Raw genomic sequence first — 23,657 nt, 5'->3', positions numbered from 1 at the left:
ATAAGGGGTTTATCTAAATTGTAGTATCCAGTTTATATTGCTTGTTTGTTAGCACTGGAAGATTGCATGATACTTCATTGTCAGTGTATTAATCAGTCTTATTTGCACTATAAAAGCACTCTTTGCACTTTTAACGTGGCCTGATTATGTAATGAGCCTATTTATAAAGGTAATAAATTGGCATTATATATGCTAATATTGAATACTTTAGGACGCTTGTATGCTGATAATATATGGTTTCAGCTATTTAACACTATCTGTACTGTCTATTTTGGATTAACCCCTTGTTAGCCTGCATAGTGGGAAACTCTGTTCATTGTGTATATTTGTAATATATTTCAATAAAATTGTTTACATATTCTTTCCTAAATACTCATTGTTTCTTCCCGCTATAATCAGCTAGAAGAATTGTGTACTATTGCATTGAGCAGATACGCTGTCTTGTTTTTCTAAATCATGTTGCACACTGTGAGGTAGCGCTGTCATTCAAGGTTGGGGGACACTCGCTTGGCAGCCACACAATCAGATCCAGCTCGGGTTTTCATAAGCCATTAACATAGTCCATGAGGTGTATTCGTCATCATAAACCCCAGAAGCAACATAAACAGCATTACAGGATAGCGTCCATTATAGCTTCACTCTGGTTAAGCCTGTGGTCACACAGGTTACTCAATGTCCATACTCAGGCTATTCAGCCTCATCCTTATCTCACCCACGTCAGGGTTCCCACATGGCTGTTTCTCCACACTGCAGAAATCCACTCTCTCCTCAGGGACTCTCAGGCGCTGGCCGCCATTACACACAGCAGCAGCTCCACAGGCCTCTCCTTTGCCTCACAGGACCTTCCAAACTGGACCAATCAGGTCCCAGCATTCACACCTTGTGACCTACCCTGGCCACCTTATATGGTCCGTAGCCACGCCCACTGGGTCACATGGCTATGACCTCATCACAGGTCCTTCACACACTTACACAGCCTTTTACAATAGGCGTTATCAGACACACCCCTGGGTGGATTTGTAGATAACCAGAACCCGCCCATCTCTCTAGTTACCTGGAGACTTCTCCCTTACACTTAGAAACAACACCTCAGCCATGATATTGCTGATCACACATACACAAGTCTCCATCTCAATGCCACCCACTTTGAGATACATAACTATCCTTCAGGATTCTGCCACTCATCCGTTCTCTTGGGACATCCACACAGCGCCCCCTAGTGGACACAGTGGTCATTACACCACAACACTTATCCATTTATTACATTTGCTTGCATTTTTTTGTTGTAAATTTGTATTTTGTTCTGATGAAGGCCAGATGATTGGCTGAATCAACCCTATTAAATACAGTGGAAAAGCTATGTGAAATATGACAATTCACTTTTTTACATCTACATTGAAGTGTCAATTTTCTACTGCAAAATATCCAAGCTCTGTAAATTCTCCTAACCTGATGGCAGCACTGTGGGTTCACGTCCCGCCTAAGGGCCGGTTTGTAACAGTTAATGTGGCCTCTGTAAACTTAGAAGTTGGTTATACATAGGTTTGACTTTCATACACTAGGGGGCAGAACTGTCCTGTCCCAAGACCACAGCAGCACCTACATAGGGGCAGAGCTACAGACTCTGTAAATCCAGAGCTTTGGGAACGCAGAATATTGCCAGAGTCTTCAGTGATCGGACTTCTCACTGCAACAGCCAGACTTAGAATAAACTCCGGACCACACTACAGTGATGTAAACTAATACCGCACCAGCTGCCCGTGGATGAAGGTTTATTGTGAACCTTAATCTCTGCGCAAAGTAACTATAGGGAGTACACAGGTAATAGTTGCACCTGGGAGTTGGCGCTATGGGGGTCCATAGACCACTTTGCCATTTAATGAAAGCCTTAGGGTATGTGCACACGTAGTGAAATCTGCTGCGTTGTACAGTACCTTTATTTCCAATGCAAAAAAAAAAGCTGTGCACATGCTGTGTTTTTTCCGCGCGGTTTTGCTGCGGTTTACTATCTGCAGCATGTCAATTGTTTAGTGCAGAAACGCTGCAGTTTTACACCTCATCCATTATGAGGTGTAAAACCGCAGGCAAAACCGCAGATAAACCGCAGGACTTCGTCCTGCGGATTTACCTGCGGTTTTCTCTACAAAATCCGCACACCCAAAAAACTGTGTGTGCACATAGCCTTAGATCACAATCCCTGTAACAGGTTTTTATTGAATGAGTCAAGGGCTTGATGAAGATTTATCAGTTTGCACAGCAAACTCATAGCTGGAGTAACCTTGATCGTGGTCTGGCCCAGACAGAGTGTACATACAAAGAAAAAAAAGAAAAAAAACACACACACCCCTGAGTCACCTGCATCTGGTCCGTCTTGAGTTTACCTGCCCAGTGGTTCTCACAGGTTATGATATGGCGGTATTATTCAGTAATGTTTTCTGCAGTTATTTTACCACGTGGCAGTAGTGTTTGGTCTGGTCATGCGGCTGAGGTGTTAAGTGCAATAGGACCTTGTGGGAGGTCTTGCTCACCATAGACCAGGGATCCCCAACCGTTAGCTCGGGAATCACATGTGACTCACGATCCCATGAATTGTGGCTCCCGACTGTCTCCCAGCTTGGTGCATTAGGTCCAGGTCTATCAAACATGTATGAAAAGTACATTTCAAAATGGTGAATTTTGTGAGCAGCCCTGCACAGAAGAGCAGATGTGGATGCACATATACTGGTCTTAGGGGTTGATAGAGGATTTAGTTATGGTACACCGGACAGGGCCGGACTGGGACTAAAATTCAGCCCTGGCATTTGAAGTTACACAGGCCCACTAGTCACATGGTGACTATATAATATCTTTGTACACTTATAGGTTACAAGAAGTGAGAGGAGATTAACACGACTATATAACATGTAGTCACAGCTGTGCCCAGTATTTCAGCTCAGTCCTATTTATTTCTTTTAGTTGCAGAACTCCTCCCAAAGCTCTGTCCCCTTTTGTATGCACGGTGACAGAATTCCTGGCAGAACTGCTATCCATTGGGCAACCAGACCCCCTGGTCATAGCTGCCCCTATCATACCTCCCAACTTTTGAGGAAGGGAAAGAGGGACAAAGACTGCAGCACGCCGCTGCAAATTTTACGCCACGCCTGGCCACACCCATTTTGCAACTATTCACACCCATGTCCACGCCTAATCGCACCCATTTAGCACTGCTGATCACACTGACTGGTACTGAGGGCACAGTGGCTGGCATTATGGGCACACTGACTGGCACTAAGGAAGAGAGAAAACAGAGAGAGAGAAAAAAGAAAAAAGACAGAAAGAAAGCGAGAGAGAAAGAAAGAACAGAGAGAGAAAGAAGAAAGAACAGAGAGAGAAAGAAATAAAGAGGGGAAAGAAAGAACAGAGAGAGAAAGAAATAAGTAAAGAAAAGAAAGAACAGAGAGGAAGAAAGAAAAAAGAAAGATTAGAGAGAGAAAGAAAGAACAGAGAGAAAGAAAGAACAGAGAGAAAGAAAGAGAAAAGAAAAAGAAAGAGGGGAAAGAAAGAACAGAGAGAGAGAGAAAGAAAGAAAAAAGAAAGATTAGAGAGAGAAATAAAGAACAGAGAGAGAGAAAGAAAATGAGGGAAAGACAGAACAGAGAATGAGAAAGAAAAAACAGAGAAAGAAAGAAAAAGAGAGAAAGAAATAAAGAAAGATTCTTTAAAGATACTATAGCAGTCCAGCTCCCATTGTAGTGCCCACCTGAGCCTCCCGGTGCAGGACATATCATGATCCGCTCACATGGCTGGCATCCCCAATTCCAAGGCGATCCTGCTGTCTGCGCTGTCGGAGGAGGACACGGTGATGGATCTGAAGCATTCCTGGTTCCATCACAATCTCCTCATGAAATTATCTCATTTCCGGTCAGCTTCCAGCACATCACTTCAGGTAGAACGTCATGTGTGTGTTTTAAAATGCTCCTCGGGGCTCCGCCGTGTTCTCCTGTGTCCATGGGAAAAGCCCGCTTTGTATGCTTCGTACATACTTGGCTCCGCTCCGTACACATATGGCCCCACTCCGTACACACACAGCTCCGCTCCGTACACCAAGTACACACACGGCTCTGCTCCGTACACCTCGTGCGCGCACGGCTCCCCTCCGTACACCTCGTGTACACACACGGCTCCACTCCGTACACCTCGTGTACACACACGGCTCCACTCCGTACACCTCGTACACACACGGCTCCACTCCGTACACCTCGTACACACACAGCTCTGCTACATCTACCCTGTAAACCCCTCCTGACCCCACACATACTTACCTCATCCAGCACCATGACAACAGCACAGCAGAGTCCTGCAGACACCAAGAGGCAGGGATGTGCGCACAGGACCTGTGATGAGGTCACAGGAGGGGCGGAGTCAGGGGGTGACATGATCAGGGGTCTGGACAGACTCCTGATCATGTGACCCCTGACTCCTCCCCCCTGTGACCTCATTGCTGGCCCTGTGAACAAAGAAGAGAGCAGGCAAGCGACGCTCTGAGCGGCTGCGGGGGGGGGAGGTCTCATGCTATGGCGAGGATGGGGAGCTTATCTCCCTGCAATGCTGGAGGGTTGGAAACTATAACCGACGTGCCCGCAGAGGGCCGGTGGCAGGAGCAACAGCCAGGCCAGTGGCCGCATCAGCTGGCAAGCGGCCAGATGATCGGGCGCTGCAGCCCACGGCCCACATGACAGCGGCCCACCCAGCGGGAAAATGCCCGGTTGGTTATATTACCAATCCGGGCCTGGTGCTACCTGTTAGAGGAGGTTCTTGAAGCTGGATGTGACAGTGTGTTGGGAGTCCTTGATGGAAGAATACTGAATGGGGGGATTGTGGGGACCCCTGGATCTCAGTGTACTGCTTTGGAGTGATTTCTGTGGAAAAGCTTTGGTTATCATTATACCTGTAATGGGGGCTTTGGTTGCTGTCAATATCAGAAAGGTTGGGGACCACTGCCATAGACCATAGGGATAAGTACTTCCTGCACCATCTTTATAACAGTTGCTATGCCAAGTAGCGTTTGCTCCATTTAAAGGGGTTGTCCGGGCTTTTCACATAATCTCAGTACATATCTGGGCTGCAGAATTATGACAATAAGTAATTTACGTTGTCAATAGTTTGGACGGTTTTCTAGATATTCTGAACAGAACGTCCAAGGGGGGGTGTTATGACATTGAAATGAGAACTAGTCATAACCTCCTACTCTACTCCAAACATGCCCTCTATAGCAACAACCCCACCCTCCATATCTACAGGCCCTCCCCGTCCACATGAAGCAGCCCTCATCACACAGTAACAAATCCTCCCCCTCTATCAGCCTCACTGCAGAGCAGCTGCTCCTCCCCAAGACACACGCTGAACAGTGATCTATGGAAAGTGAAACTAGTGAGGAGTGAAAATCGTCCTGTATTCTGGGCCACTCCATGATTACAATACATAACTCATTATCAGTATTTCTTTCCCTCACTGTCCCAGGCTGCTGGCAGCAGTGAGAACAGACTTGATGGCCAGTGATGGGGGTCTGCAGCTTCTAATCTGCACAGGGGATGGCAGTCACTGATGTAATCTGTTGTGTGACAAAGACTCTGCTGTGTGAATGAGACAGCTCTGTGTCACTGATGTCTTCACACAGCAGCAGATTTGGTGCAGTGTATGTGTGAGCACTGTGTCTCTAATGACACAAATACTGATGGGAGCAGCCTGTCCCAGAATACAGGACGATTCTTCATGTGGACGGGGAGGGCCTGTAGCTATGGAGGGTGGGGTTGTTGCTATAGAGGGCATGTTTGGAGTAGAATATGAGGTTACGACTAGTTCTCATTTCAATGCCATAACACCCCCCCCCCCTTGGACGTTCTGTTCAGAATATCTAGAAAACCGTCCAAACTATTGACAACGTAAATTACTTATTGTCATAATTCTGCAGTCCAGATATGTACTGAGATTGTGAAAAGCCCGGACAACCCCTTTAATGACAGAATTGTATATAACCAGCTGAAGAGACCAGCGTTGCCTGGGCATAGTAACTAACTGTGGTTAGTGATAAATTATGATTATATTGCACATAGAAACATTTCACATCATATATTCAACACTACAGATTTGCAACACAAATTAACTAAGCGATTACCCAAGTATTGATAGTATTTTACTTTCAACTCATTCAAGAGCCTTTGGATAAACATTTTTGTCTTTTCCTTTCAGTGCAAAGATGAACAGATTTTTGGCAGTTCCAACTCTTGAACAGGCCATGTAAAGTTGACCATGAGAAAAGCATGGAGATTGCAAATCAATCCCTACTACTTTCAAGGACTGTCCCTGAGCATTGTTAATGGACATTGCAAATGCCAGTCGAAGTGGAAACTGGAGGCGTTTAAAATCAAAAGGCAAATCAATTGTGTCCACCCACCGGCAGCGCGTCACATGCCGGGGGCGTGTCTTTGAAGGATGCGGCTCCCAGCAATTGTTATTTCAACCACAGGAGCGGGGGGACTGCGGTAAGGCAGCCGGACATTTTGCCAAAACTCCCCTGATGAGTATATTATAGCGAAACGCATCGGAAGACACAATCTCATAGGCAGGCAATATCGTGTTACCAATACAGCATGGGCTTAGTGTCACGGTAAAGAACGCTGGAGAGACATTGGGTGAGATCTGATAATGTAAAAAGCCGCAATAGTATATTTTAAAACTGCATTGTTAATATTCTTACTTGAATGGGTCACTGGGAATGCTCACTGATGTAGTGAGGCAGCATGGTTCCTATGACAAATGTAATGATCTCCCCGCTTTTTCTTGCTTATTGCCTCCCTCCCCAAGTGCATGTTTTAATACTATACATGGCCTCATGTTTTCTAGCCAGGTTTGATTCTTTGCATGCATTAAGCATTTATGTGGAAGTGGTTTATGATGATCTCTCAAAGGTTTTAAAAAGCCTTAAATTGTCCCAGTGGAGGCTATAAAACCTATTGATATGCACAGTGCACTTCCTCTGGAGATTTTATGGCATTAATATTGGTAGTTATAATTTTGGTGGTTTAATTTTACTAGTGTGACAGTAACATTGTGCTCCTGTGAGAGCCTATCACATCTAGGCATTGTTGTGATCTATTAACCATACAAAAAAAAAAAAAAAAAACACAGATCTGTTATGGTTAAAGAGGCCATATACTCAATTTAAAGGCAGGAAGATCCTGCAAGTATTTTTATCTGTATGTCTTTGCGTTTTTGTGGTTGTTGGTGCGATTTTCACAAGGGTGATGTTTGTCAATTTTATCCTAATTCTTGATTAAAAGTTATATATATATATTTTGCCCCATCACCTTAATAGATGAGAAGTCAGGGTCTTTGGTTTTGGTCAAGTGTAAACTTATTTTCCTATATTTGTATTATATATTTTATTGACTTGTTTTCGGATCTGCCAGCCCTAACAGTGTTTTGTATCATTCATAAGATATAGATTGATGCCAAGTATCCAACTGGAAACGCGTCACTAACAAGGATTGCCGCACAGTTACCTATATGGTAGATCACTAGATGCTGAGAGCGACATTCTAACCGCGCCATACTTCCAGCACCATTCCCATTGATATGGGCCATCAAACATAATACCAAGGTATCCCTGGTGAGTTAATGCTATGCTAATAGTCTATCAGATATTATATGCTACAACGGCATATTATCCCCTTGCATCTGCTAGGATTTCTGACAATATGCAGAGAGGAACTTCTTGGTAAATCTGGATTTGTTGCTGCTCACAAGGTCATATGCCATCTATTGGGCATTGTAATGTGAAGTCAGCCGCTATCCTTTTACCTCCACTACAAAATAGCAATTGATGTATATTATATGTATTCAATTATTAGATCATCATCATGATACACATAATGGAATCGGAGTTAGACTGGTGCCCTTTGATATAACCAACGCTGTTTTTCTAGTACATGTTGCACACCTATTATCCATTACATTTGCGTGCATTTTTGTTGTAAATTTGTTATGTATTTTGTTCTGATGAAGGCCATATGATTGGCTGAAACATCAACCCTATTAAATGCAGTGGAAAAGCTATGTGAAATATGACAAGTCACTTTATTGCATCTACATTGAAGTGTCAATTTTCTACTGCAAAAGATCGAAGCTCTGTAAATTCTCCTAACCTGATGGCAGCACTGTGGGTTCACGTCCCGCCTAAAGGCCGGTTTGTAACAGTTAATGTGGCCTCTTTAAACTTATAAGTTGGCTATACATAGGTTTGACTTTCATACACTAGGGGGCAGAACTGTCCTGTCCCAAGACCACAGCAGCACCTACATAGGGGCAGAGCTACAGACTCTGTATATCCAGAGCTTTGGGAACGCAGAATATTGCCAGTGTCTTCAGTGATCGGACTTCTCACTGCAACAGCCAGACTTAGAATAAACTCCGGACCACACTACAGTGATGTAAACTAATGCCGCACCAGCTGCCCGTGGATGAAGGTTTATATAAGTTTTGCTGTGGACCTTAATCTATGCAGCAGAGTAACTATAGGAAGTACACAGGCAACAGTTGCACCTGGGAGTTGGCGCTGTGGGGGTCCATAGACCACTTTGCCATTTAATGAAAGCCTTAGGTCACAATCCTTGTAACAGGTTTTTATTGAATGAGTCAAGGGCTTGATGAAGACTTCAGTTTACCATCAATATATGGAAAAAAAAAAAAAAATTAAGTCTACAGGAAAAGGATTCTTTGACATAAGAGATGTACGGATGGATGAGGCACACTGATGTCACAGTGATGGCGGTCAGGAAATCTGTAACTTTCTACACTTCTCCCTGATGGCTGCTCACTTCTCAGATGGAGCCACATCCAGCACTTTCCTGTCCTTTATCTCATACGGCAGCGTCACTCTTAGGCTCCGATCTTCCTCCATAGCACGGATTATTGTGTCATATGCATTTCTGTTACCGGACCAACAGCGTCGTGTCACCTGAAGAAAGCAAAAATAAGTTAAAGAAGCCATAACCCCCACAAAAAAAAAAAAAAAAAAAATTCCATCAGTCATCCCATATAACAATACAGAGAAAAAAAAAAAAAAAAATGGCTGATAACAGGGAACATGTTAGTCTGCAAGTTTGTTAGACAGGAGAGTTGTGTGACAACCCTTAAGAGGCATGGTCTGCCATATTGACTGGCAACCAGAAGCCTCTAACCGGGCAATAGAAGAGCACTCAGGGGCTTCGATTTCCCAGGGACAGATTCATTTTAGTGGAAAATGCTCATTACTAAAATGCCACGTCTGTGTAAGAACCAAGAATAGTCAAGAAGAATGATTAATAGCAGTAAGTATTTCAGGGCATGGCACTCTCCTAAATATGGAAACGCAAGTTCTGCATCATACAGACCCCATTGGACACGTCCCAGCTCAGCATAGTTTTTGCGTTTCGCTCAGCCTCAGGAGATCCGTCCAGAACTAGACCAAAGCCTCCGTTGATGACCTCGCCCCTGCAAGGAAGCCAAAAAAAAAAAAAAAAAAAAAAAAAAAAAAACTAAAAAATTAGAATTAAGTCTCAGATAATCCATCTGATGTGCAGTTTAGCAACGGCAAACATTCCTTGGTCAGAGTCAGAATCCAAACTCAGCCCGTTCCCACAGCACCTCCTGTCCAGATCGTGTGGAAATAGTGATCTTATTGAAGGGGTTGTCCAGGATTAGAAAGACATGGCGGCCTTCCGCCAGAATCCGCAACACCTGCCTCTAGGCAATGTTCTGGTACTGCAGTTCAGCTCCACTCAAGTGAATGGGCGTGAGCGGCACAAGTGGCAGGGAGTGATGTCTTTCTAACCCTATACCATCTAATTATGGAGAAAGGTCCAATACCCCATGCAGGTTTTACATATTTGTGGCAGATTTTCTCTTTTTGCAGGGTACAGCTGGCGCTCTAGTGTTGGCTGGAGGATCTTGGAGTGCACACACAGTGCTGAGCAGCCTCCGAATTTAATTATATGGATGTAACCAATAGACTGGAAGCCAGACACTGTGCACTGCACATCTGTGTGACTGGCGCCCTATACAAGCCTTATCCATGTGCATTTATAATACTTCCATGAATAGTCGGTGTTAGTGGATGCGTCAAGTGTTTTGCACTTGTGCTGCCTCTACCTTTGTCATGGGGCTTCTGCATCCTGTAGTGCTTTAGTTTTGTGACCTAGTGTTGGTAAATGCCATTTTTCTGTTAATTTTTTTTTTTTAATTGTTCTTTTCTGCAAGCCGCTTTTGTGGATGCCAACTCTAGCAGAGCAGTATCCAGATACATCCTAATACAGTGTCAGCAGAAATTAATGGGAGTCAGGATGTAGAGGAATATGGCAGTTTTGCACTGATTATAATACCCCTCCTGAAAAAGGCAAACTACAAAGTTATAGTTATCCATAGACAGTTAGCCAGATATCACAAACCTACTGCAACATTAACTCACCAGCCGACACCACCTCCGTTGTGAATAGCTACCCATGTGGCCCCTCGAAAAGAATCTCCTACAAAGTTCTGTACAGCCATATCTGCAAATACAGACAGTCATGGATCATTATGGGCCCATTCCAGGTCACCTCTTAATGGGTGCCGAGAAGTTAAAGGCTCAGTCACAGAAGTGGGCACAAGGATTCCTGTATCGGGTGGAGTGTTGTCAAGAATCAGATGTAACAGTGGTGCAATCTGTGCAGTAGTGCTCCCATCAACAGTTGTTAGGATGTGTACAAGTTTTAGTAGCTTCCAGACTGTGCCCAAAAGGGTCTAAAAGACACTTCACAAAACAAAACAAAAAAAAAAAAAACAATAGTATTTGAAGTGTCAAAATGGCTGGTCAGTTTAAAGCACAGACTTGTGGCCAGTTTCAAGGAAACTAGATCTTGGGCAACAAGTAAAATGGAGATTTTTTTTTTTGCAAAGGTGAGGCATGTCAGTATTATATTCAAGAAAAATTACAATACTGTGATTTTGCAGTAGTGCTGACATACTAAGACTTTAAAGAAGAGTCTAAAAAATACTAATTACTGTATATAAAGCTTATTTTAGTTTGTGTACCAGTCTTCCAGAAGAAGCGGGCGCTCTGGGCAGTTTCCCTCATCCTACCAACAGCCCTCTGCCGGTTAGTCTGGTCTCACCCTATACATCCCGTGACATTTCCACTCACCTGCGCAGAAGGCAGAGCCGTCATAGATGTTGGAGGTTTCTCTGTAAGGACTATCTGTTCCACTCACATCATGATGATCTCGGCTGATTACCACTGGAGCCTGAAGGTCACGTGTCAAATTAGACTATTATATACAGTATATGTCTAGTGTCAGCGAAACAGACCATGATCGCACCTTCACTTGTCCGTTGGCCACCGCTCTATTAATGGAGACAGCAATGGAGATTCTCCCTTTCTGATCAGAGTATAGGATTCTGGCCTGAGAACCAACAACCTTGAGAAGAAAGACCACCCCAAAAAATATTAATCTTCTAAAGCAGATATGGTTGAACTGATGAGGGGAGGTGACATTACCAGCTGGTGTTTCCTGGCGTCTTTGATCCACCGTATGTTATCGTTGTACTGCTTCCTGACTGCATCACCGACTGAGGAGTGAAAGATCAAAAAGATGGAGTAAGGAATTACCCCATCTGGGCCAGGCAATTAGGTATTAGGATTTCCCAAAGTACAAAGATTACAGCAGTTTAATAAGTGACTGATGGGAGGAATCCAGCCCGTGTACTGTACAGCAGAATATGATGGCACTATACAGAGATGGTGGCAAAATGAGGATACATTAAAGAAAAATCTCCCCATTTAATGCCACTATTTCTTGTTAATTTATACAATTGGATTATTGGAATTGTGTGCCTAGTTGTATTCAGATATAAGACTATCCATTTTTAGCTACATTAGTTTGTATGGAAACATTGTGCAATTACCCCCCAGAATGTTCTGTTATTTTAATGACCACTATTTATAGTCTAGAATGTAGAGGATAAATACAGTGTAGTCAGATACATGTGCACAACACGTTGTCTTGCATGTTGTATTAAACAAATAGACATCCAGATAAGTAGTGGTGTCACCATGTGCACATACATTACTGATCCTGTATTATACTCCAGAGCTGCACTTACTATTCTGCTGGTACAGTCACTGTGCACATACATTACTGATCCTGAGTTACATCCTGTATTATACCCCAGAGCTGCACTCACTATTCTGCTGGTACAGTCACTGTGCACATACATTACTGATCCTGAGTTACATCCTGTATTATACTCCAGAGCTGCACTTACTATTCTGCTGGTACAGTCACTGTGCACATACATTACTGATCCTGAGTTACATCCTGTATTATACTCCAGAGCTGCACTTACTATTCTGCTGGTGCAGTCACTGTGCACATACATTACTGATCCTGAGTTATACCCTGTATTATACCCCAGAGCTGCAATCACTATTCTGCTGGTGCAGTCACTGCACATATTACTTATCTTGTACAGATCCTAAGATAATACTCAGCATTCAGTGATGCAATTTCAGTAATAATTCTCCAGAGATTACGATTTACCCATTGATTCCTTGCTCATGTTTTAAGAGGGAACATTTCCAGTAACAAGTGACAGCATTTATCCATTTCACCATGGCTCATGCTTGCACACCATGGATCCGTTTACCTCCTTGGGCAATGATATCCTCCAAGGCAGTGGCTGCAATGTGGTCAGTGACTTCCAGGTCAGTCGGATCTGCGGAGGTGCACACCCAACGGAACGGCCCGAAACCCAGAGAGAATATGTCTCTGGTAATAAACACAAGACAGCTTAATTAGTAGATGTTTGGGATTCCTTATTTATTGCGAGCAGACAAGATGAGCAGCCGCCTGTCCACTGATATGGGGGAGACGCATACCTCACACTGCCCTTTAGATTTTTTTTGGAGGGGGACAAGTAGTACAATTAGACATTGTATAATGTGCTCACCCCATAATATGCTGCACGTATGATGGGTATCTGAACTCCATGCCTCTCCCACCTTTCTGTTCAACATCAGCACCTGCTCAAGAATAGGAGGGCTCACATAATGCACAAGAGAGACAAATTATAAGACTTCATGGGTTCTCCATATTGGAATTTTTTTTTATATATATTTTAAAGTCCTTCAGAAATAAGCTGATTGCAGAGAGTCACGTCGCTTTGACCCACAGAAATCAGCTGCGATTTGTGTACAATACTGGCTGGCAGCAGGTGCTGATTTTACCTGGTGTGGAGCTGCAGAACTAAAGGATTACACAACGTGTACTGACGCAAAGCGCTGCCTGTGCAGTGTCCGGACGAGTCGGGTCCTCCAGAATTTAGCTAGGTTGGCGTACGAGAGACCCCACCACTAATCCCTATATTTAGACAACCCTTGCAAGGGCTCGTTTCTGCATTAAAGTTTATTGTTTTGCGTTTTACTCACCAGCTCTTTGCGCTTCTAGCAAGAAAGCATTTCCATAGTCCCAGAAAAACATGCCCTTATCAGATAGCTTATTGATTGCAGAGACCTGACGCCATAAGCTGGAAAAAGCAGAAAGCGTTCAGGAGCAGCACATTATACTCTAGGATACAACAATCTGCATGACTTTACAACTTTGATGTGGTCAGATCATCCTGGATGTAATACGGTAACCTTTTATGGAAAGTTGATAAGTTCCTGGGCCAACCATGAATTATGGAAGGGTCTACACTATGCATTGAGACATTATGTGGTCTCTTCATGTATAGCATTTAAGTTAATGTATTGAATTATCTGATGAAGACTCAGTCACTAAACACACACTGAAAATAGCTACTGGTCTTTAGAGCCACCACTACACCTGCCATTACGGTTACAAACAGCCAGGATCCAGACATCAACCCCTGGACAGGTGGACCACCTCTGCACAACTTACCTTTCATGGACCAGCTGGCGGAAGGTCAGGGGGTCACTACAGAGCATTTTATTGGCTTCAGTAAATGACAGCTGCACTGGGTAATACCCGCCACTGAATGGATTATGGCAGGAGGTTTGATCCGATCCAAGGTCTACCAGCAGATCACCGGTCTTCTCGTATTCTTCTACCAGCCTCTCCCTGCAAGTCAATATTCAGTTAGGTGTAGGGACTCACCGGTCACACACACTGCAAACATAGTCCAGACCTTCCAGTGAAGAAAATACTATAGCGCTCCCCACAACTGGCATGCTAAAACTGCCCTGTAATACCCTCCTAAGAGAGGCAGCAGGCAACCCACACCAGGACTATAGTTGTGGACATATCTTGGGTGGAAGCTTAGAACCAGCGTGTCTGCATGTCATTCCTCAGATTCTAAAAGTGCTGGGAGACATCCATTACGGCCGACATAGGACAACCACCACTATTCAGCTTTTACAAATTATAAGTTATTATTTAGCAGTCAGGAAAAGCATGAATCTTCGTGTCGTTAATGCAAAAGTTAGTAATCCCCAACTAGAGACTATCGTGCAGGTCTCCTCTAAGATAGACCGTTGAGTTTTCCCCCCTCTCGACTCTAGGATTCAAGTTAAACAATCCTAAATTAAGTGCCAAGTGACAACCTAGGTGGGAGTCTTAAATGGGTTATCACCATCCACAGGATGCATGATTGCTGATGGTCCAACAGCTGGATGTGGGGAGTGCAGGGTTCCCCACGTGAAAGGAGTAGCAGTTAACAGCTGATCAGTGGGGGTGCTGCCGTGAGTCGGACCCCAGCCGATCAGACATTGATGACTTATGCTAAGGATAGGTCAGTGTAACAGTAGTGTACAACCTCTTCAATCAATGCTCCATTTACTGGTATAAGATTGTGCACGTGACCAATGCCCCCTTAGACACTGCATGAAGTGCTGGGTACACATGCACACTCCACTCACATGAGGGACACTGGACCCTCGTAGTCAAGATCAGCAACGGTCATCAGTGGAAGGACCCCCCCCCCCCCCCCAGCAATCATACATCCTGTAGTTGAGATATTTGTCGGATAACCCCTTTATATGGCCATTTGTAGTAATTTAGCGTTTCCAGAAACAAAGATTAGAAACATCTGCCACAAATAGAGAGCAGAGGATGAATTTTCTATTTTACTGTGAATTATTCTTATAGGGAAATTCTTCAAAATCTGAATATTTCAGATCTGGGAGCAGACACTTGGATTGTGAGCGATCAGGATCACCTCCTCGCCAATCCTCTCCAGTGATGGAGTATCATAAGAGCATTACTGTAATGTGTTACAGATTCCTCCCTGGCACAATGTGACGGTTACAGGCCCCATATGTGCAGCAGAAGAACACGACTTGCCAGAGGTCCACGATATTCCCATGGTATCCCAGGCTGAGCGTTTCCTTATCTTTCTTTGCTTTTCTGTGAAGACAAAGATGGTTAATGTAATATATTAAAAAAAAAAAACATAAAAAAAAAAAACCACACACTCTCTAGAAGAGCCAACGGGCACCCCCGCTGCCTTGGCAGAAGTGCAGCGTACACACTTAGGTCTGGTTTGCCCTTACCTGATCCTTTGGATACATTCATCCAGAGACTTTGTTACCTCCATCAGCCAGCCCTGCTTATGTCTCTTTACCAGCGCACTTTCATCGACCTGACAATACATAGGAGCCGTGAGATGGAGGTGCATGGAGTCTCACAGGAGCAGTGTCCTCATCAGAGGTCCCCAATTATCAGTTGGCATCTAGCAAGTTCTGTCCCATAATGGAGAGCCAAGAACAGTTACCTCAGCAATGACCCCGATACAGCCCACAATCGTGGCCGCTTTAGCCTGTGCGCCGCTCATTCCTCCCAGACCTGAGGTCACAAACACCTTCCCACTGAGATCATCTACTCCAAGGTATCTTCTTCCAGCGTTCAATACCGTTAACTGTGTGTGATCAGAAATGTGTGATCAGACAGATGGCCAGTGGGCAAGCCACGAAAAGTGCAATATTTAGAGGAATGCAGCGGATTTGGCTGCGGTGTACAGTACCATGATTCCCTATGGGAATACAAAACCGCAGTGCAGACGGTGCGGATTTTTCTGCGCTTTTGAAACCGCAGAAAGAATTGACATGTCAATTCTGTGGATTCCGCTGCAGTTTGCCATCTCCTCCATTGATGAGATGCAAAAACCGCAGAGCAATCCGCAGGTCTTTTGACCTGCGGATTTTACAAAATCCACGCGGCCAAATCTGCACCCCAATCCACAGCGTGTGCACGTAGCCTTACTAAACTAGGCGTATCGGGAGGTGGACGGACCATGACACTGCTCCTCCTTGGAGTCATGCTCCAACATCAGGATGTGCTGTAGGAGGGAGGCAGCATTACAGTTTTGCACAAATTGATTCTGTAAAATTAAAACCCCGCAATATACTTTAAGTAGAGTTCACACTGTTCCAACTCACCACTGTACCATGCACAATTCCTTGCGGGCCAATGTAGCAGTAGCTTCCTGCCGTCATCTGTCCATACCTTCCAAAATAAAAATTAAAGATGGACTTAAATTACCGGATGCAAAAATTCACCTTATGGAAGCAGAGATCGATATAGTATAGTCTCCAAATGCATTACACAAATGGTGCCCATAAAGCTTCAATAGCTGTGGGCCGAACGCTCCTCCTCCCAACACTCCCATACACGTGCACAGTCAGTTTTGCCGAGTGTACATTGCTCTAAATGGGTAAAGGGGTGTAAGCTGCGGACAGAAATCTCTGGAGGTAAAACTTTCTTAAATGGAGTGTTTAAATCTGACATGCCCAGTAGAGAGCGCTCAATATACACAAGATAGCCCACCAGCCCGGCTGACATTAACACCCCCACAACGCTTCAATTTACTTGTGGATGGTTAAAGTCTCAGTGGGGAACCAGCAAAAAGCTGGATACATCTGAGGTTTCTGGGGGAGAATAACATGGAATATAGATGAAGGTTGTATACTTACATTGTGACTCCTAAAGCAAACATCTTCTCATAATCTTTCCTGGATGAGTAGTTGGGAATCACCTACAGAAGAAGAAAAAAAAAAAAAAAATTAAGATTACCTTTTATATATGGATACCCATATCTGAACACCTGGAGAATGGCAATGAGCGGATGTCTCACCATCCCATTGGTGATCACTACTCTTGGAGCACCAGGGTGACTAGGAAAGAGACCAAGAGGATGACCGCTATACATCACCAAAGTCTGTTCCTCCGTCATCTCAGATAGATAATGCATCACCAACCAGAACTGCAGATACAAGAGAAGAAAAGGGAAATGGTAGTGGGGATAGTAAACCCTGGTGCCGATGCCAACTTGGGAGGCCGGCCAAGCCTCAAGCTGCTTTGATTTGAAATTGGCTTTATGGATGATCTCAAGAAGGAACGGCTTGAGGTTCAAAGAAAAATCCCATCCACAAGAGGTCAGAAAGTACGATCTCAGGACAAAAACCAAAACCCTTTAATATATTTCCATTAGATTACTTATCAAAATACAAAAGGCATGCAAGTCAAAGAAAGCAGATAGAGCGCCCACCATAGTTAAAGGGTACACTAAACTGTCTCACCTCTACTTCTGTACAATCTACTATTCCCTGTCAGTCAATGAATTCATATTGAGGCCCACATCAGGGAGAGAAGGAATGGTCTTGAGAATCTGCAACTCTTTAGGTTACCAATAAATATCCAGAACCCAACACTTAGCACCTACCTGTGCCCAGTTATTGAAGACCTGTCCATTGCCACCATATGTTACCAACTCCTGGGGAAACTGTGGGTCAGAAGTTATACAATCTACAATTATCACACGCTCTCACCATATTATGTATACATGGCAAGACTAACAGGGTAAAGGGGGTAAACAGACCCGAGACCTTTATCACCAAGTAACCTCCACTGCCTGGTTCAACTCCGTCTCCTGTGGCCGAGAAGCTACCTTGTCATGCCAGTAAAGGCATTATAAAGTGGTGGTATTTTTGGGCACTATATGGCATGACTGTCTCCTTATATGGCCATATTATGCATGTGCTGTATGACCGTATTATGCAAGCACTATGGTAGTGATATGGCATTGCATACCATCACTGTACTATGCATAAGCCACATGACGAGACTTCATCATACAGTTCCCTACATCTTCCATGATCGCCCAACATTAAAGGCTGTCATCTCAGAATTATAAGCCTATACCTGAGCCACTGCTGGATCCAGGTTATTCATAATCATGTGCATTATGGCTGCTGCCTTCTTTGTTTTGCAGGGATACTCACTGATTGGATAAGCCCTGGAAGAAAAAAAAAAACAAAAACAAAACACGGCATTACATACAGCAGCCCAGATTCAACTTTAAAAGCTTATCACTTCACCCATGGAAAACTCCAAGGGGAAATTTTGCATTTAATATTGGAGTATGTACCATTTACGAATTGGCCTCTTCCACCTTTAAGAACTTATGTCCTCCATAGACATTAATATGGCGTCACCCCTCTGCAGATAATTTTGGGTGAAGTGGCAAAAGTTCCCAAAAACTAACATTTGTGAGGTCAGACCCTGATGTTAGGGAGAGGCCGGGCTCAGACTCAGTTATAGGAGTTGTATAAGGCTAAGGTCCGAGCTTTGTGCAGCTGGTCATGTTCTTCCACCAAAATCCCCCTCCATGCCTGTGTGGCCCTTGTGCACCGTCAAGGGACTTCCATAAAACCGGACAATTGATAAACATTGTATAATTGATTGCATACAATTTAAAGGTTCCCACATAACACACCAAATATAAACAGCCCCCACATAGTCCCCCATACAGCTTACTGTACCCCATCAGCCCAATGCATGCAACGATTGAGGACAGGGTTTCAGCCAACATTTCCTCCCCAATCATTCTGCCTCGGCGACTGACTTCTCCTCGTGATAATGTCACTACATGGCGTCTTCTATGCAGAGATGTGCGACACTTCAGAAGACAAGGTTCGGAGACTGGAGCAGCAATTACTGCAATTTATTTAATTTTTTTAAGAATATTGCATTGGCCATAAAACCATTAAGAACCATGGTGTGCATTATACTGTGTGGAGGTCTATTTCATGGCTATTATATTTGGAGGGCTACATGGGGGCCTTTAAACTGTAAGCAAGCCATTATACAGTGTGAAGGTTTATGCAGGGCCCTTATATTCTATGTAGACCAATTATACTGCATGGAGGTCTGCTGGGGGGGCACCCTTGAGTCACCACACTTTTCCAGGGGAGTTGAGGGGTGGGGTAGAGTAGGGTCGTCATACTGTGCATGTGAAGGAATTCACTGTGTGTGTGTGTGTGTGTGTGTGGGGGGGGGGGGGGAAGAGATCTTCATGTTTGTGGGGCATTTTTATTGAAATCATAATTTATGAATGCTATGAAAGGGGAATCTAGGGGTTTAGTAGGAGTAAAATTAGAGGGCGCACACAGTAGGTTCAGTAATAGGGACACATACGGCAGCAGCGGCTCAGCATTGGGGTATCAGCAAGATAAGGCATTTGTGCAAGTTGGGGATAGATGGGGATGGTGAGAAGTCTGATGTGTGTTGTAATCTCTGCAGCAGAGTCCTGGCTGGATGCAGTTGCCATCTTAGGCTACTTTCAGACTTCAGATCCGGCGGGCTGCGGCAAACAGTTGTCAAACCTGATCCAGTAGAAGCCGCAGCCCACCGGATCATCTGTTGAGGCCGGAGACGGTGCAGGAGAGGGCGAGAGAGTGTTCGGGCATGCGCAGTGGAAAAAAGCGGTCCGGCGCTGAAAACAAAAAAAAAAACAAAAAAAAACACGTTGCACGGAACTTTTTTTGCAGACGCTGGACAGGCACTTTTTGCCATATCCGGCAAAAGCCGGAAGCGCCGCATGGCCATCAGGCGCAATGCGGCGATAATGCTATGGGGGGGGGGGGGGGGGGGGGGGAAGAGCCGGATCTTTTACATTTTTCGCCGCATCGCGCCTGATGCTTCAAAACTGAAGTCTGAAAGTAGCCTTAGTCTGGGTCACATTGAAAAGTGAACGATTCCATCAGAAACATCAGCTGTGAGTCACCCACAATAACTGTACAGTAACCTCTTATACGTTCTGCAGGACTGGTATCCAACAGTAACTGGTGATGTTACCGTCATGGAGTGGTAATTTCTGTATTGAGGGTTTTTTTTTTTTTTTTTTTATTAACAACTTTTATCTGCTGAGGTTCTCCTACTTCCACTATTAAGGGCGCTACAATATTTGCGGTCAGGGTTACATGGTTAGGTACCCATTCAGAGGATTCACTTACCCCTGAACCAAACCCCTACACCTCTGGTATGAAGTGTGCTTGGGATAATTGATGAAGACTGGCAGTCACCAAATCTTGATGGGATTTAGATTTATCTTGTGGATTTTCTTTCCCTTTCTTTAACAGATAAAAATAAACCGTGAACACTTCTATTTTAGTCTATGGCACTATACATCACTCCATGAGAGATATAGTGCCCGAGTAAGAGGAAAACTCGGCACTCAGATTATGCGATGAAGAGATGACCGCGCTTCTGCACGAGCGACTACGGCCGCTGTACCTCTGCGCTCTGTCTCCTGGAACCTCCGCTCCCACAACAATTCGTTACTGTCTGACAAAGGGCCGGAATGTCATTATAATTGGATTACCATATTAAAATGGTCATTTCTTCATAGCATGAACTCTGAGTGCCGGGTTTTCCCTCTTATAACACTTCTATTTTAATAGCCATTCTTCCACACCTGCCTTAAACTCTTGCATAATACATCATACTAGCTTGGCCCGTGCCAAATTTTCGCACATTGGACGTCGGGGGTGCAGGCAATTTCAGAAAAAGCAAGCTGGCGAAATGTAAATGTATTTCAGGAGATGATGAACACAGACAGATATTTATATGTAGACTGGTAATACTATAAATTGGGTTTGATAACTAGAGGTCAAAAATGTCTTCCGGTTGAGGTGCCACCTGCAGGTCATTGTGTCTTTCTACAGCTTTATGAAAATGAATGTTTAAACTGTATTTAGTGATAAAATCTTGAATGTGTGGTTTGTTTGGCTATTTTCTTGCTGAAGGGGGCAAGTTTACATTTCAAATGGTGTGTCACTTGTGTGTGTGGGACGAAGTAATCAGCAAAAAAGCAGTGCATGTTTACAAATGTGTTTGCGTATGTGCCTCACCTGCAGTGAAGTGTGCAATCCTACAGTTTGGCTAAAATAGGCTGGGCAAGCAGTTCCGCACGCTGGAACGACCACCCCCCCAAGGCAAATGTTTGGATTTGTTTGTGATGTCTGTAAGCAGCTTTGTGGTAGTGTGCTTTGGAGTACTGTGGTGCCACCTGCAGGTCGTTTTTCCTTACTGCAGGTTTAAGAAAATTAATGTTTAAACTGTATTTTGTGTTCAAATGGTGGATGTGTGGTTTGTTTGGCTATTTTCTTGCTGAAGGGGGCAAGTTTACCTTTCAAATGGTGTATCATTTGTGTGTGTGTGTGGGTGCAGTATGAAGAAAGTGATCACCGAAAAACAGTGTTTAGAAATAGAATAGATTTTTTTTTTTTTTTTTTTAAAACGGTCATTTTTAGATCTTCTACTCCAGTGAAGCCACTTACCACCATAGATCTCACCTCATGAGTATCTTTGGACAGAAGCGATACATGTAGATGTGTCCATAGCAACTCAGCTCCTTTGCAAATTCTGGAGCCAGCGTGGAATGATGCTCAGGGGGAAAGTAGCGCAAGGCGTTCTCCAAAGCAAGCTGGAACAATAGCACAGAGAGACGGTTACTTCATCCAGAATCACAACCTGCACGCCACGTTCTCCGTTATCAGCCATTTAGGACAGTAACTGCAGCGTTGCAGGACGGCTTTAGGGCCTAGAAATGGCTTAACACGACAGATCCAGCTCCACTACATCACTTTATATTCAGGAGAGACGTGTAAGTGGCCCGGGAAGAGAAAAAGAGGTTTTGCCCAAATGCAGGCCGAGTCTAGGATCAAGGAGAAAGTGACAAAAAAACAGGACGATAGCAAACACCACATCCTGGGGAGGCGGCCATCTGTGCCCATCGGTGGTGACTTGTTGACAGCTACTGTTACACAATGCAAGGGAATAGTTAACCAATAACCGTCCGCCCCCACAAAACACAAATGGCAGAAGGCCTCCAATCAAAGCTGTCCTGAAGAAACACCCGCTGCCCGTAGGCACCAACCAGAAAACGGCTTACAGTTCTAAGCCTGCTCCTGTAAGAAGAAAGCCAAGCTTTGATTGGTTGTTCTGGTAAATTGAAAGCTGTGTTGTGACTGGCTATAACTTTCTGGACTCATGTTCCCTTCTGACCACTAGGCCAATCAGGACAGCAGGGCATTACTGTTCCTTAAAGGGGCTTCTTTAGTTGTCCAGAACAGATGGTCCTGTTGCCCATAGTAACCAATCATTGCACAGTTGTCATTGTCTAAAAGCAGCATTGAAGATGAAAGCCGTGCTCTGATTGGTTGCTCTGGGAAACAGGCAGTTTCCTAGATCCCCCATAAGCTGGTGTGCAGTGGGACACTGCTCCGCTGGCCTCTGCGTGTTTATGTGCCAAATGGCTGAAATACCGTCACGTACTGGGCCAAACTTACCAAGATGGCTCTCGTGGCCCGATCCCAACTCTTACAACACAAAAGAGTAAAACTCAAGAGAAAGTTGTGCAGAAGACTGACTCCATTCCTTTCGCTCCATTTTGTCTGGATAGTCCCCTGCCTCCTTAGTAAGTTACAATCCTTCACTTTTCTTTTTCTGGCTGTCAGTGAATAGAAACCTTTATGTGGCTGAAGCCACACCATGAGCCATTTTGTTACAATGCGTCAGCTCATCCTGACCAGAGCTCTAAGCCAACACTGCCATTATGGAGCCTGAAGGGACCCCCCCAAAAAAGTGCTGAAACCCTGTGCCCTCAGGGATAAGTGGGGGCCAGCTGTTTTCCGCTGTGGCCATTAGAGCCAACATAACCAGAGCAGTTAGGGGCCCATGGTGCAGACTTTCTCTTAGGGCCCAGAAACATCATGTTCTGTCACTGAGGGGCACTTAGCTGCCCACCGCACACCAGACAACTCTGCAGATCTCCCACAGAGAGCAGAATCTTCAATCCCAACATTCAGCATAGTGTGGAACTACAAGTCCCAGCATTCCACAAGCCTCCATATAGGAGGAACCGAGGAATGGGCAGTTGATGCCACACTCACCTTCTCATCCTGTGCAGAGAGCTGGGGGGTCCGGATAGGAGCATGAGGGACCCCATCATCCTTGCCTCTGTTTTCAGGCAGGGGGTGGAGGGGAATACCAGCACACAGCTCCTGCAGACTGATCATCCTGAGCCACCGGGGAAAATGGACTGACCCAGGAGACCCTGAGGGAAAAAATCAGGTAAACTGCCCCACCCACAACTGTGCTGCGGCCTCACTGGTCAGTACCTTTCCCCAAATTAATGTGTTACCTGAGCCCCTCCTCCAGGCACAGCACATACCCCAGGCTCTGCGGACACAGCGCCACCTTCTAAATTCATTACTTTCTATCAAATTTCACAAACAAAAATCATTAACGCCCGCACCTGTGATTACAACCTCAACCACATTGTCCACATTTGGGAACTTTTTTTTC

At 44.6% G+C, this 23,657-nt stretch overlaps 1 protein-coding gene across 1 annotated transcript; it reads right to left on the bottom strand.

Moving 5' to 3' along the window:
• Nucleotides 1-8,645: 8,645 nt before the first annotated feature.
• Nucleotides 8,646-23,444, bottom strand: UROC1 (urocanate hydratase 1). The gene is made up of 20 exons (XM_073575009.1): nt 23,243-23,444; nt 21,644-21,774; nt 18,210-18,303; nt 17,731-17,790; nt 17,143-17,271; nt 16,982-17,043; nt 16,448-16,514; nt 15,784-15,927; nt 15,563-15,651; nt 15,350-15,416; nt 13,953-14,128; nt 13,481-13,578; nt 13,003-13,075; nt 12,700-12,821; nt 11,552-11,622; nt 11,373-11,471; nt 11,198-11,297; nt 10,484-10,565; nt 9,411-9,510; nt 8,646-8,995 (listed from the first exon to the last, which is right to left on the bottom strand). Exons 1-20 carry the CDS (start codon nt 23,366-23,368, stop codon nt 8,852-8,854), a joined length of 2,034 nt encoding a protein of 677 aa, XP_073431110.1. The 5' UTR covers nt 23,369-23,444; the 3' UTR covers nt 8,646-8,851.
• Between the last annotated feature and the right edge of the window lie 213 nt (nt 23,445-23,657).

This window comes from Dendrobates tinctorius, unplaced genomic scaffold (assembly GCF_039654945.1).
Source record: "Dendrobates tinctorius isolate UK_male_01 unplaced genomic scaffold, ASM3965494v1 ptg000041l, whole genome shotgun sequence".
NCBI lineage: Eukaryota > Metazoa > Chordata > Amphibia > Anura > Dendrobatidae > Dendrobates > Dendrobates tinctorius.
This window is presented reverse-complemented; position numbering and strand designations above follow the sequence as displayed.